Source organism: Pithys albifrons, chromosome 13, assembly GCF_047495875.1.
Source record: "Pithys albifrons albifrons isolate INPA30051 chromosome 13, PitAlb_v1, whole genome shotgun sequence".
NCBI classification, from domain to species: Eukaryota; Metazoa; Chordata; class Aves; order Passeriformes; family Thamnophilidae; genus Pithys; species Pithys albifrons.
This window is the reverse complement of record NC_092470.1, coordinates 18,026,169-18,037,648: the sequence shown is the minus strand read 5'-3', so window position 1 is coordinate 18,037,648 and position 11,480 is coordinate 18,026,169. Positions and strand designations below refer to the sequence as shown.

The window sequence follows — 11,480 nt, the reverse complement described above, 5'->3', positions numbered from 1 at the left end:
TGGTGAGTGGGGATGGGAAGTGTGGAAGGGAAAAATGGTGAGTGGGGATGGGAAGTGTGGAAGGAGAAAATGGTGAGTGTGGATGGGGACATGTCGTGCTGTGGTCTGTCCCCTCCAGTGAGCGTCCCCACCTCACGCTCCTGCAGCGCTGCACGACCTCCCCTTTGCCCTGCTCCCCGTGTGCAGCTGCCATTAAATGCATGTAAATGAATAAACACAACCATGAGAAAATTGTGTCTACGAGTCTCCCCTTCCTCCTAACTCTGTCATCTATCTTATCTATCTATCTATCTATCTATCTATCTATCTATCTATCTATCTATCTATCTATCTATCTATCATTCCACTGGCGGGGGTCGCTCGTGGGCTCTCCCGCCGCTCCGCAGGATGCTCGCTGCAGCTATCTGGGCCCCTTCTGCCGTTCCCGCCGTTTGGAAAGGCCGGGACCGGGGCCGGGGCAGGAAGGGCGGCGGTCCTGCAGCATCCCTGTGCGCAGCATCCGCCCTTGCCGCTCCGCTCCGGCCTTGTTCCGCTCCGGGTTTTCCGCGGCGCCCGCTCGCGCCGCCGCCGCCTCCGCGCGCGCCGCCGCCGCCGCCTGGGCGAGGGGAGCGCGGGGAGGGGGAGCGGGAGCGCGCGGGAGGGAGGGAGAGGGAGGGAAAGGAGGGAAGGAGAGGGCGGGAGCGAGCCCCGTCCCCGCGCGGCCGCAGAGCGGAGAAGCGGCGGCGGCGGCGGAGCGACGCCGGGCTCTTGTTTACCAGCGCTCACTCTCCGTCGCGCACAGGGAGCCAGCGCGGAGGAGGAGGAGGAGGAGAAGGAGGAGGATAGGGGGGGCAGACGCGGCAGCAGAGCGCTGCGAACCCTGCCGCAAGCGAGCGGCGAATTAATTGGGAGGAGCAGCAGACCCTTCCCCCCCTCCCCTCCCTACCCCGTTCCCTCCCCGGAGGAATTACAGACCCTTCGCAACAAGCTCCTGGGCTTTGACCTTCAGCAAACCGGATCGCCTTGCTCGCCCCCCCGCCTCTCACACTCACACACATACACACCCCCCTCTCCCGGATCCCCCTCCCCCTGCCTTGGGCTGGGCAGCGCCGGGGGAAGGTTTGCAGCGCGCGCGCACCCAGAGGAGGAGGGAAGAGAGGAAAGGGAGGAAAGGAAAAAAAAAAAAGAAAGGAAAAGGATTTACAAATTCGCTGGGTGGTTTTTGTTGTTGTTGTTGTTGTTGTTGTCGTCGTCGTCGTCCTCCCTCCCGCCCCCGCCGCGATGGGAAGGCGGCTCGGAGGGATGCGAGGAGGAGAGCTGCGGGGGGAGGAGGCGGAGTGCTGAGCGCTCCGCTCACCCCGCCGCTGCTGCTGCTGCTGCTGCCGCCGCCGCTGCTTTGTGTGTGTGTCCTGGATTCGGCTTCTTTTTTTTCCTTTCTCCCCCCCCTTTTTTTTTTTGAGAAGGACCCTGTGGCAGCCGCGCCGAAGAGAGGAAGAGGAGGAGTAGGGGGGGGAAAGCCTTCTTAATTCATTTTCGCCCCGAATTCTGCATTCCGAGCCTCTGCGGGCAGCCGGACTCGTGGTGGCGGCGTTGGCGTTGTTGTGGGTGGTGGTTGTGCGCGGGGTGTCCCCGCAGCCTGCGCGGCGGAGCGCGGAGCGGAGCCGCGGGGATCCCGCCGGGGCAGCCCCGGCCCCGCGCGGGGGGAACGGCGGAGCTGTTGTTGTTTTGTAATAGGATTGTCTGGGTCGCGCCCCCCCCTCCTTCCCCTCCCTCCTCCTCCCTCCCTCCCTCCGCGGCCCTCCCAGTTTTTGTGTCTCTCCGCGGATGTGTGTGTGTGCGGGGTTTGAAAATGGAGGGTGAGGATGCCGAGTGCCAGCCGCGCCGTGCCTCGTGCTCGCGGCCCCTGTGCGCGATGTGCCACCGCAGCCGGCGCTGAGCCCGCCCCGCCGCCCCGGACACCGCGTCGCCCCGGGGCTTCCATGCCTTGTTGTTGTTGCCGTTAATACATCGTGAATATCTGTGTATTTTTGGTGTGCTTGCTCCGGAAGATCAACACCCAGGGACCTCAACAACCCTCCGGTTTGCCGCTCCGAAGGGTCTTCTTGTTGTTTTTTTTTCCTCTTCATTTCTTGAGGCAACGTGGATTTATTTACCCTGCCCCGCTTCTCCTCCGCCGCTCGTTATTTTTAGAGGACGGGGACAGGAAAGAAAGCGAGCAATTTCTGGACTTTTTTTGTTTTGTTTTCGGAAAGGGGGATTTTGTCCAATTAAAGAAAGAGGAATGAAGTCTGGCGCTGGAGGAGGGTCCCTCGCCGTCGTCTGGGGGTTCCTGCTCGTCTTCGCCGCACTTTGTCTGTGGCCAACAAATGGAGAAAGTGAGTACGATGCGTGCGGGGAGCGGCGAGGGTCCCCCGGAGACGGACCCCCGGCGAGAGGGGCTGCGTGCCGGGGGCGCAGGGCGGCGGCTGCGGGGGGGGGGGGGGTCTGCAGAGGAGCTCGGGAAGGGGGTCCCTGTGTGTATGTGTGTGAGTGTGTGTCGGGGGGTGTCCTTGTGTGCGTGGGGCTCACTCTGTGTGTGTGTGTGTGTGTGTGTGTGTGTGTGTGTGTGTAGTGTGTGTTTGGGGGGGTCCCTGTGTGAGTGGGCTGGTGAGGGGGGCGCTCCCCGTGTTTGTGTGTGCGAGGGGTTCCCTCTGTGTGTGTGTGTGTGTGTGTGCGCGCGCGCGAGGGGTTCCGTGTGTGTGTGTGTGTGAGGAGTTCCCTGTGTGTTTGTGTGTGTGTGTGTGAGGGGCTCCCTGTGTGTCTGAGGTGTGTGAGAGGACTTTCCATGGGGGTGTGTGTGAGGGGCTCCCACTCGATGGGTGTGTGTGTGTGTGAGGGGCTCCCACTCGATGGGGGGGTGTGTGTGAGTGAGGGGCTCCCCCTCGATGGGGGTGTGTGCGTGTGAGGGGCTCCCACTCGATGGGGGTGTGTGCGTGTGAGGGGCTCCCCCTCGATGGGGGTGTGTGCGTGTGAGGGGCTCCCCCTCGATGGGGGTGTGTGCGTGTGAGGGGCTCCCCCTCGATGGGGTTGTGTGTGAGAGGGGCTCCCTCTCCATGGGGTGTGTGTGTGAGGGGCTCCCTCTGCATGGGTGTATGTGTCCGAGGGGCTCCCCGTGTGTCCGAGGGGCTCCCCGGGTTCGCTGCGTTTCCCGCCGCGGCGCCGCGCGGGTCTCGCCCCAGCCCGCGGGGCTCTGCGTGTTTTCCTCCTGTTACGCGTCTGCTCCTCCAGCACGTTGAACAACGCGGGGCCGCGCGTCTGCCTCTGTCCCTTCCCTCCCTGCCTGCCTCCCTGCCCGGCTGGTGGCACACACGGCTGGTGGCACACACGGGTGGGCACAGCCGCAGCCCCCCGCCCGCGCCCCTCCTTTGTGTCCCCGCTCAGACGGCGCAGCCGGGGCCGCGAGGTGCGTAGTAAACACTCGCAGACTGGGAAGGACTCTGCTCGCTCTCCCCGCATGGAAGGAGCTTGATCTCTGTCAATATTTAGAGGCTGTTTGCAGTAACCTGCCGTAGTGAGTGAGGAATTCCTGGAAATAAGCGTCTTGCTTTTATTGCCGCTTTACCGCCGAGGACGGGTTTCTCTCGCAGTGCGCGGGGTGCGCAATTCCGGCGGCATCTCGCAATCTAAAGGTCACAGGCTGCCGTTCATTTTTTTTAAATTATTTTGCCCATTGACACTTTACGTTTGTGCATAAATAGAACGGTTTGATGGCCGTATTGTCGAAGGTGGTGTATTTATTCCAGCAGCCGCGTTGCAGTCGGCGCTGAGGTTGGAGCCCTTCCCTGGCTCGACGCGGGGAACACGCGGTGCCCGTGCGGGGCCGCGCCCGCAGCACCGGGGGACCCTCCTGTCCTGCCGCGCATCCCCAGCCCCGCACCGGGCCCCTCTTGTCCTGCCGCGCATCCCCAGCCCCGCACCGGGCCCCTCTTGTCCTGCCGCGCATCCCCAGCCCCGCACCGCGCCCGCAGCACCGGGCCCCTCCTGTCCTGCCGCGCATCCCCAGCCCCGCACCGGGGCCCTCCTGTCCTGCCGCGCATCCCCAACCCCGCACCGGGCTCCTCTTGTCCTGCCGCGCATCCCCAGCCCCGCACCGCGCCCGCAGCACCGGGCCCCTCCTGTCCTGCCGCGCATCCCCAGCCCCGCACCGGGACCCTCCTGTCCTGCTCCGCATCCCCAGCTCCGCACCGCGGCCGCCGCCTCGGCGGGAGGTGCAGGAGCCCCGACTTTGTTTTCGTGCGTTTCCAACCTGTGATTGTGTTGCAGTGCCCGCCCCTCTCGGGCGCAGGGGGAATCGAGGGGGCAGGGATGGCTGCGCTGCCATTGATTACACTCAATCATCGCCGGATTAATCCCGGGCTGATCGCTTTTCTTGTGGTATGTCGGGCTCACGCTGGATCGAGGATTTCTTGCATGAAATTAGCTTTCCCTTGTTTCCTGGAGTATCTCTGTGGACGGAGAGATGGTAAATGTGCCGTGGAGCCCAACCATTTTAAACACTGCTCCTTCTCCTTCAGCGGCTGCAGGAACAAGGATGTGCCTTTACTGCATCCTGATGCTTTAATTTCTTCTGCCATGTGTTTTTCAACATATTCCTGGAGCTGTTGTTTTGCTACGCGTTGTTGGAGGGAAAGAACGGAGAGATCAATTTTCTCCATTTTAAATGTAAAGGGAAAGAATGTAGGAGGCAGAAAGGCTTTTCTAAAAGTAGTAGTTTCAGAGGAAGTTCTTTGGATGCACTGACAATGAGGCTCAGTACAAAAAAAAGAAGTGAGCGAGAAGCACATAGATGGAGTCTGTAATGCATGTTGAGTAATATTGTGTTTCATTAGGCAGTGAATGCCTGTTAACTCCTTGCAAATTAAGGCCCAGGTGTGGCTTTTTGGGTTGTAGTGGCAGGGCCAGAAAGGGCTGGAGAGCTGCAGTCTGACTTCCACGAGTTGAACTTTTTGACTAGAGCTGCTTTCAAGAGGAAAGATTAATCTCCAAGTTTGAAAACAAACCCTTAGTGCCCTTCACCAGGGAAGGGCTTACAAAGGATTGAGTAGTGTGGAGAAACAGAACAGGAGAAGAGGAGGAGGAAGAGAACTGGTGTGGCCTCAGACTGCTTAGAATTATTTTTCTTGTCCTACCTGGTACAAAGTATCTTCAAATAAAAATGCTTGCCCAGCTCTGGCAATGAAGTAATGCAGGAACAGTATGTTAGGATTTTAGGTTCTAGTCTTCTGATGTGTTTGCAGTTGCCATTTAGCTATAAAAAGCATCCCAAATGAAATATCTCCTTCTGACGAAGTTCTAGGCATTTAAATATGGGAAGATATGCTGAAAAACTTGTCTTAGCTGAATACTGCTTCTAATCGATTGTCTTTGTAGTTTACAGTTTAATAGCCTTTGTTTTCAAGAGTTATTGCTGAAAGAATTTTGCTGTTAGGGGGAAAAATGATCTCCAGAGCAGATGTTTTGCATCTCTTCATATTCTTCTCTCTCCCCACAATAGTGGAGGGAAGATTAATCTTAATTTTTATTTGTTTTTCATATATACTGTGTCATAGCTAAAAGGCACTTCCATTTTCGGTCAAACAAGCAAGGCATTCCTAAATAGGAATACAAAGGAGTTACAACTGGAGGGGAGAGACCCATCCCTTTAATGCTCAATTATATAAAATATGTTGGTGATTAGGTGACAGAAACCTCTTTAAAATGCAGGTAGCTTCAGTGGAGAGCTTCTGCTTCAGAAAAAGTAATGAAAAAGTGCTGAGAATTCCCTGAGATTGTGTTAGAACAGCACAAAAATGGAAATGAGAAGGCCTTTCATTAAGACTGAGTATGTGCTAGTGTGGCTGTGCGTTTGATGTGTAAAGCTACAACTGTTGGAGGCTCTTTGCTCCTGGGGGTGGGTTTAAGGCGAGGTGTAAACACGGTGTTTTCTTCCTTTTCTACCTTGATCGCGGTGCGGTTTTGGTTTTCACCCTTTTGTCCATTTGCAGAGAGAATGTCTAGGAGGGAACGGGTTAAACACTGCATATAAAAATAATAATTTTAGGTCTGGTAGTACTTCAGACTGATAGATATCTTGATGGGTCTGTTCATGTTAGCGCTGAGCTTTTGTTTGTCTATCCAGGCTGTATGTTGTGTTTCTGGTGTTAATAAACAGTAGCTCCTGCTGATGCTTAATCTCTCTCCCAGGTTGCTTAGTAAAAACCCTCATGACCTGCTGAGTGTCGGTGTTACACACACCTCGCCTTTGCATCAGCGCTTTCCTGTACGCCTGGTGGTTCAGGGAATGCTGCTGGCTGGGAGCTGGATGATTCCTCCTGTGGCTGAGGTCGGGAATAGAAAATACCAGAGTAACAAGGAATGGGTGTCAGTCGGGGCTCACCAGGAGGAGGAGTGGAGGGAAGTGTTCAGGGAGCGATGGTGTCCAGGGAGAAGGAGAGGGAGCCAGGCAGCACTTGGAGGTTTTTTGATTGTGTTGGATTGGACTTTGAGAGCATTTCCATACCAGAACTGGAGCAAAGGGTTGTGTGACTCAGAAACGGAGAGGGTTAGGAAATGGCAACGACTTGGCCAATATGAGGCAGAATGTGTTGAGAACGTGGGGAAGCAGAGGGATGGGGTGGGAAGAAGGTGTGTTAGAAGTTCCAGTGTTGAACCAACACCTGAGAAAGAAGCACTTTTGTGGGTTTTTTGTGTAAAGTGAAGGAAATTTAACTTAGTTCTTAAGTATGTTTTGAGAAGTGAGGAAGGGGCTGCAGAGAGCAGATCAATTAGCTTAACTTTAGTTACAACAGAAGACATGATTTATTTGGTTTAATAGGGGAATTGCTCTGATTTGATCAACTGTGCTGTTCATTTTTGGATTGGCTTTTCCCTGAGCTGTTGTTCCATCTGACTAATTCTAGAATGTAGTAAAAGCACAACTCCAATGCTGAAATTATTTTTATCTGGAAATGAACATACAAAATCCAGTGTTACGGAGCATCCATGTGATGATTTTTGAATCTGTCTTCATTGGTAAATAATTAATTTCCATCAGTATGTGTTACCATGGGAAAAATTGTTTCAAATCCTGTTTACTTTTCTGCTAAACTGGCATTCACTAAGGAAATCTTGGGGTAGAATTTTTTTTAAACATCTAACATTTAAAATTAAAATACATTTCAGGGCTGAAACTATTTGCTTTAAAGGACAATTTCAGTTCATGTTTAACTAATGCTTTTTCTCTTACCCAGTAATTTTTGTTTTCTTTTTACTCTTGAGGTAGATTTTACCAGTGATCACTGGAACGATTATCTCAGTGAGAGCAGAAGAGGCAGTTTTGTTAAATGATTAATTATATTGTGTGTGTTTTCCATCTGTGTGAATTGTGAGCTACCGCAAACTTCATTGTCGAGAAGTTTGTTTATGGTCCCGAACTTTGAGAGAGAGAGAGGCAATAATATATGCAGGAAACCTGTTTTTCTCACACTGGATGTTAACTTTATGATCCCACACAGCAAACAACTTATCTAACTCATCATCTGTAATGGCTCTAAAGTTCATAACTTGCAAAACGTACTGAATTAAATTGTTTTTAAGAAGTTACTGTATTTATCTGAATTATCTACAGTTAAATTAATAAACTTCATGAGTGTTGTACTTGCAAAGCTGATGACTGAGAAGCAATGGCAACTTGTTGAAAAAGTTCTGAAAGCTTTGGTTTATGAAATTAAATACATTCTTACTGGGATTTTAGTGTAAAGCTTTCACATTTGGAAATGCTTTCGGGTGTTATCAAGTAGCAGCTGTTTTTTATTTATGTGTGAGTGTGCACATAGGAATGGGTAAACTGCAGTGTGTCATTGAAAACTATTGTGGGTGCTAAATTTTTAAAAAAGCTGCAGCTTGAATAATTGTCTCGAGAGTCTCATAATTAAACTTGTTGCAGATTTGTAATTTCAGTTTATTTGGGATCTTTCTGACAAAGCTGAGCTTTTAAGGTTTCTGGGCTTTGGTGGTGATGGAACGTGCTGCTGCTCAGAGTTTGTGTGCAGAAAGACTTCAGGAATGCAATGATGTGTTTGAAAGGTAGAAATACTGTTTTAGTATTTTGATCTCTTTGACATGTATAATTTTTCTATCACTGTAAATTGTATAGACAGCTTCTTTGTGTAGGTTAGTTGGATTAGTTTTTATGATTTATGAAAGCCACTTTAAAAAGAATAGTTTCACTTTTTTTTTCTTGTTCAAAAGCAGAACTCAACAAACAGTAGTTGATGAAGACACATTGGTGGTTGTTAGCCAGCCTGTCTTGTGTGTGGTTTCTTTGGGCTGCTTTTTTTCCCTCTTAGCCAAGTCATGACAGGTACAATCTGGACTGATTTCTGGAGTACTATATTTGTCTTTTTTTGTGTCCAAAACTGTCTGAGAGAAACTTTGAGAACCGGCAAGTGATTAACAACACGCCGTGTTCATTCATATGTTCCCGTGCTCTGCAAACAGAGCTGTTCCGAGTCCTCAGACTCCAAAATAAGCTCTGATTCCTTTAGGCAGGACTTGGTGGCTTCACTCACTAAGTTTGAAAACAGTTTGACTTATTAATTAATTAAGGAGATGCATTCTGGCCCACCGAGGGTCAGCACAGTGATTTGTTGTGAAGGTTTAACTTGCCTTTATCACTAAAGTTTTGCTTTCTAACCTTTGCAAATGCTAAATATGAACCGTTCCCTTGGGATGTCTTTTGAGACACCAATTAACTTCTTCAGTGTTGATATCCTCCAGAAGTTGCTGTTGTGGCACAAGATTGTTTAAAATGTGCTGAAAAACAAAATTGTTGTTTATTTATGGGTTGATTTGCATGTGGTTTGTAAGCTTTAATGCAACATGATTTTATTTATTTATTAATTTTGGAATAGCCAGACCTGAACATTTCCAGTTACTCTATTTCTTTCTTGGTAAACTTGATGGTACAAACAGAAAGAATCATCTGTGTTTTAGTGACTCCCCAGAAAGTTTTTCAGGGAGAACTGTTGCCTTTGACCTACCCAGGGAGAAGGGACCTCACACCTCAGCAAAGTACTTGAGATTATTCCTCTAAAGGAACCAACCCGCTAGGAAATAATTGTGTAGAACAGCAAGAGTACGCTTTTGTAGCAGCACAGAGTTATTTTAAATAATAACTTGGAGCAATAATTCCCGTTAGGATTGTCACTGAAGTGCCAGGTTGTGGTTTATGCTGTGCTGTTGACTTAAGAAAGGGGGTACATTATACAGTTAAAAGTTGTAAAGCAGGAAATGGGTGAACTGCACATGGATGTGCTTTGCTGTCCTACTTTGTAAATGAGAGGTGTGTGTCCCGCTTCTGTGGACACTGACACTGGGAAGGGGTGTGTGTTTTGGGCAGGTCCGAGGACCGGATGAGTTTGTTTGCCGTGTGTTGCCAGCCAGGCACATGTTGCTGCAATAGCTGGGACCGGTCAGGGAGCGTTATCTGCAAAGCCCTTATTGGTGCCATTACCTGCTGTAAAGATAGCTCTGTTTACTCCCAAGTGTGAGCATCAACCGATCACGGCACTTTCTCCTAACAGGTGGCTTGTTTTGGAGTTCTTGGCTGAACATCCCTTCTCCCTGTGGAGGGAGCAGTGGCAGAATGTGACAACATCAGGCAGATGCAGGAAATATTAACAGGTTTTTAATGACAGAGGCAAACTTTACACCAGTGGTTTTCCCCTGCTCTTGAATTGGTGATGGGTCATTTTTACTGAGTGTTTTCAGCAGCTTGGTAGGTTTTTTCCCCTCAGTATGAACAGTTTGCAAATTATTACACTACTCATTTAAGTGAGCTACTTGCACGATACTGTTCAAATAGTGGAGGGTTTGATTTGAGGCAGGAAAGAATTTTTTGAAGTTCAGAATGCATGAAATGAACACATGCTGAAGCAGTCAAAGATCCCTTGTACTTTATCAGAGAGCAGTCTGCTTGAATGAAAGGTACTGTACCTGCTGTTAAGTTTATAAACTTGGTTTATACAGATTACTTTTTCAATTATTCATTATGCTATGTTACAAGTATATCTGACAGGTTTAAAATAAATGGCTTGATGGTAAGAGGGAGCATGCATAAATTAGAGCTGGGATAATGTGCTGTTTGAAGTCTCTCTCCCATTTGTTACTACTGGAATACAGTAGGTAGCTGGAGCTGCGTGTGTGATTCTCAAGTACAAGTGCATCCTTATCTTCACACTGTGCTGTGGTGGCAGTTCTTACACAAGACAGATGAGGTGAAGCAGGAAGGAGGACCAAGGTGCTCCCTTTGTTTCTAGTTATAGACACGTTTCTGCTGAAACATGGAGAGCATGGGATGAGATTTCTGTAAGCACAGCAGTTGAAAGGGTCTGCTGGTAGCTGTGTGTTGGTGAGGTTGGGGTGGCATCGCTGTTTTAGTTACTCTTTCCTGCTGGCATTGCTGTGGGTTTTTAAAAGAGTTTTATTTAGCAAGGTGAGAGGAGGTTTTCCTTTGTATTTAGTGGAGACACTGTGCCTGATGTGCTTATGGATCGTGGTACTCAGAAAAGCCTTCCTGAGATGGATACATGGGAAAGCTTCACAAGAGCTGAACTGTTGTGTTTGGAGAGGGTTATTGGTGGGGAAAGAGAATTGCAGATCTCTTGGATGCAGAAACACCTTCCCCAAACATAAATTGACGCAGTGCTGGTTTTCCTGAGTCAATCAGTTCATTGTACTTGAGGAGGAAGCTCCCGAAGGGTTTATGGGGTAGGAAAAAACCCCATAATGATGTGTGCTACAGCAGTTATAGAAATGATCACAAGTTTCTCGGGAAGGGGAAGGTCATCTTATAGAGATGAATAGTTCAAATGTTAAGTCTCAATGAAACAGATAAAACACTTGAAAGAAAGGTCTGGTGGCAGCTGCCCCTGGAAACCATCTGTAATCAACCTTCTACCAGAGAACTGGCTTGGACTTAGGAGGGATTTTATCCCTGCATCTCATTGGAGTGGTTTCCTTATTATTTGCATTGGCTTCAGTTTAGAGTTGTCTCCATATTTTGACCTTCTACGAGTACTTTTTACTTCCCTGCTGCTCATCTCACATCCCCTTGGGTTTGTCTGTGTGAGAGTTGTCTGTACCTTGAAAGGCTTAAAGTTGCACCTCAGGCAGGAGGGAGGAGCTGACGCTGCGTGGTAGGAAGGGACACAAATCTGCCCTGCTCAGCTGAGCTGAGGGTAACACTTGGCTCAAGTGTGGAGAGTTGAAATCGCAGTGGAAGTCCCATGTTTGACCTGTTCCCCCGTGCTCTTTGCCAGGGCAGAAATTAGTTTTATTGTAGTCTTTTTCTCTCTCCCTCTTGGAGCTTTTGATGTGTAGTTAAATTGTTACCGTTGTCTTCCCTAGTCGAGTTTCATGTATCCCACTGGCGGTTTGGTTTGTTCTCCAAAACAGGAGTGGACTTAAATAGCGTGGATTGT

The 11,480-nt window shown here is 49.8% G+C and overlaps 1 protein-coding gene across 4 annotated transcripts in view; it reads left to right on the top strand.

The window, feature by feature from the left end:
* Window positions 1–686: 686 nt before the first annotated feature.
* IGF1R (insulin like growth factor 1 receptor) overlaps window positions 687–11,480 on the top strand; it is a 173,350-nt gene continuing 162,556 nt past the window's right edge. For 3 of the 4 annotated variants that reach the window (XM_071568891.1, XM_071568889.1, XM_071568890.1), the window contains exon 1: window positions 687–2,354. In XM_071568891.1, coding sequence (XP_071424992.1) covers window positions 2,261–2,354 — 94 coding nt within the window. In that variant the 5' untranslated portion in view covers window positions 687–2,260. The remainder of the gene's footprint in view (window positions 2,355–11,480) is intronic. The other variant, XM_071568888.1, reaches the window with a different exon arrangement.